A 2,978-nucleotide genomic window follows, 5' to 3' on the forward strand; every position below is an offset into this window, starting at 1 on the left:
CTTGTTTGAAATACGAAATTATTCAGTTTTTAAAGCAATAAAAAAGTGCAAAGAAAGTAACGAAATAACTTAAAATTAAAAGTTACTATTAAAATAGTAACTAAGTTACATTACAAGTTACTTTTAAAAAAAGTAACTTAGTTACGTTATAAGTTACAAGTAAAGTAACTTTTTCAGTAACTTAGTTACTAATAACTAGTTACTACCCAACACTGGTAAAAAGGTTGAAACTGTGGTCTCATTGACGGTTTAGGAACAGGATGTAAATGAGAGTGGGATTTAAATTCATTTTCAGATTGATGTTGATATGGAGGTTGAGATTTTTGTCTTATTACCGGTTCAGGTTGAGATTCAGATTCATAAAGAGGTTGAGAGTTCGGTCTCATTGGCGGTTAAGGATCAGGATGTGATACATAGCTGGATTCAGATTCATAAAGAGGTTGAGAGTTCGGTTTCATTGGCGGTTTAGGATCAGGATGTGATTCATAGCTGGATTCAGATTCATAGAGAGGTTGAGATTTAGATCTCATTGTCGGTTTAGGATAAGGATGTGATTCATAGCAGGATTTAGATTCATAGAGAGGTTGAGATTTTTGTCTCATTGGAGGTTCAGGTTGTGATTCAGAGCGAGATTCAGATTCTAGGAGGAGATGAGATTTTTGTCTCATTAGAGGTTTGGGATCAGGTTGTGATTCAGAGCAGGATTTAGATTCATAGGCAGGTTGAGATTTTTGTCTCATTGGAGATTCAGGCTGTGATTGAGATTCTTGGAGGAGTTGAGATTTTTGTCTCATTAGAGGTTCGGGATCAGGTTGTGATTCAGATTCATAAAGAGGTTTTTGTCTTACTAGGGGTTTAGAAGTAGGTTGTGATTCAGAGCGGGATTCATATTCATAAAGAGGTTGAGATGTTTTTCTCATTGGACGTTTAGGATCAGGTTGTGATTCATAGCAGGATTCATATTCAGATTGAGGTTGATAGTCAGGTTGGTAAAAGGGTTGATATTGTTGTTGGTGTTGATATTTAGGAACTGTCTGAGATTGAGGCTGAAAATACATTTGAGATTCAAATTGAGATTGATGGACAGGTTGAGGTTTTTTTTACATCTTCATGTTTAGAATCATGATGAGATTTTGATTGAAATTGCAACTGAGATGGAGATAAAGATTGTAATTGTTGTTGATAGTGAGTTTCATAGAGCGGTGCTTGTTGTTGATGTTGTTCCTCGTTTAATTTTACTTTCTTTTTGTTTTGTAGTTCCTTTTTTCCCATATTTCCTTTTATTAGAAGCTACTTTGTTTATATAATTTATATTGGGATCTGACATGGGGGCGGGGCCTAAAGCAATATGGCGTAAATTGGGTAACACTTTTAGTGAATTTACATAGGAATAACATGGGATGCATGTTTAAAAATCGTTTTTAAAATCGTTTAAAAAATATTGCTTAATTTAATAAATGTATAAGTGAATTTTTTTAATACAAAATTACTATTTACATTCCTATTTACAAACATGAATAAAAATATAAAAGAAATCTTATTTTTATACAAATTATTTTCTCAAATCCAGCGATACTTGTGCAAGAAAAGTATTGTATTTTCCTTTATATTTCATGTAATTATATGAAAATTTATAAATGTATGTATTTCATTTTTCATTGTAAAAGTCTGTTAACAAGAAGTGAAAAAAAAATTTATTTATCCGTTTTTAGTGATAAATTAACTTTCAAAATGTTCACATGCACGGGTAATATGAAAGATTATATAACCTCCAAATTTTAAAATCTTAAACTTACATGGCAAAATGTAATCACTTCTTTTGAAATGCAGAGAACATACTTTATACTGTTTATTTTTAAAGCATTTTTCCAGGCCTTTAATTGATCGACTTTTTCAAAATTATCGAACGTATTTTTCACATCCACTACTCGTTGTTTTGGTTTCGGAAATTTATGGAAAATTACGCTTAAATTTTTCGCTACAGTACTACCACAGCCTCTCACAGAACACTTAATTCTGCAGGAAGATTTCTCACGCGGTAAAAATGTAGCTTCATTCATAATGATAAAATAATTAACAATGACAGCGGAACTACAATTGCAAGTGACACAAACAGTTATCCAAAACTAGTTACATTTTTCAACACCAGATGGCATGTGTACGAATGTCAGATCCCAATAGTCTGCTTTATTTAGCTTTGCACCGTGGTCTAATAAACTTATTGCCCACTCTAAAAGATAAATTATTTATATTAATTTAAGCATATTAAATGTATTTAATAAATTCGTATCTTACCCAACCAAAAATGAGTTTCATATTATTTTTATTATTACGATATTAAATAGAAATGTAGTGAAACAGTTCTTAATTTCATATTGGGTATAATTATAATTTGAAAAAAAAAATTATTATCAAAAATTGCTTGAAATAATCGATAATTAATAGCTGGGCGACTATTAACTCCTTTTCCAGTTGCGCTATATTTTCTTATTTCAGATCTGTAGATTTCTAATAGTATTAATCGGACTAGTTTTTTCCAATCAAATTTTCCGTCAGTGTAGGAATTCATTTCAATATATGCTTTAGTTGTACTTCTGATGTAAATGCCCGATTCTCTACCAATTTCTACCTATAACACATAAATGTAATTTATTTATTTATTAAATAAACAGAAGTTTACATTAGAAACATTTAAGTTATCCTCTATTCTCTACTTAATAATTCGTCTTTTATATTTACCTTGCATTCATTAGGAGTCGTAAATTGTTCTGAAATCTAAAAAGTTAATTAGTTAATTAATAAAGAATTTAGGACTTTAAATTATATTAATAAATAAATAAATTAATTTACCTTGTAATTTATGTTTGATGTATTTTTTTGCTCAGAAATGTATACTTTTTCCATCAGTTCTAGAAGCCTTTTGACAAAGATCATATTTTCTACTGAAACTGAAAATAATATATAATGAAAACAAAAAA

The 2,978-nt window shown here is 29.9% G+C and overlaps 1 protein-coding gene across 1 annotated transcript; it reads right to left on the minus strand.

The window, feature by feature from the left end:
- Window positions 1-392: 392 nt before the first annotated feature.
- LOC127279885 (putative cyclin-dependent serine/threonine-protein kinase DDB_G0272797/DDB_G0274007) lies at window positions 393-1,272 on the minus strand. The gene is made up of 2 exons (XM_051302525.1): window positions 1,105-1,272; window positions 393-1,046 (listed from the first exon to the last, which is right to left on the minus strand). The coding sequence occupies exons 1-2, from the start codon at window positions 1,270-1,272 to the stop codon at window positions 393-395; spliced, it is 822 nt and encodes a 273-aa protein (XP_051158482.1).
- Between the last annotated feature and the right edge of the window lie 1,706 nt (window positions 1,273-2,978).

This window comes from Leptopilina boulardi, unplaced genomic scaffold (assembly GCF_019393585.1).
Source record: "Leptopilina boulardi isolate dan_hultmark-lab unplaced genomic scaffold, ZJU_Lbou_2.1 LbouV2_224, whole genome shotgun sequence".
NCBI classification, from domain to species: domain Eukaryota; kingdom Metazoa; phylum Arthropoda; class Insecta; order Hymenoptera; family Figitidae; genus Leptopilina; species Leptopilina boulardi.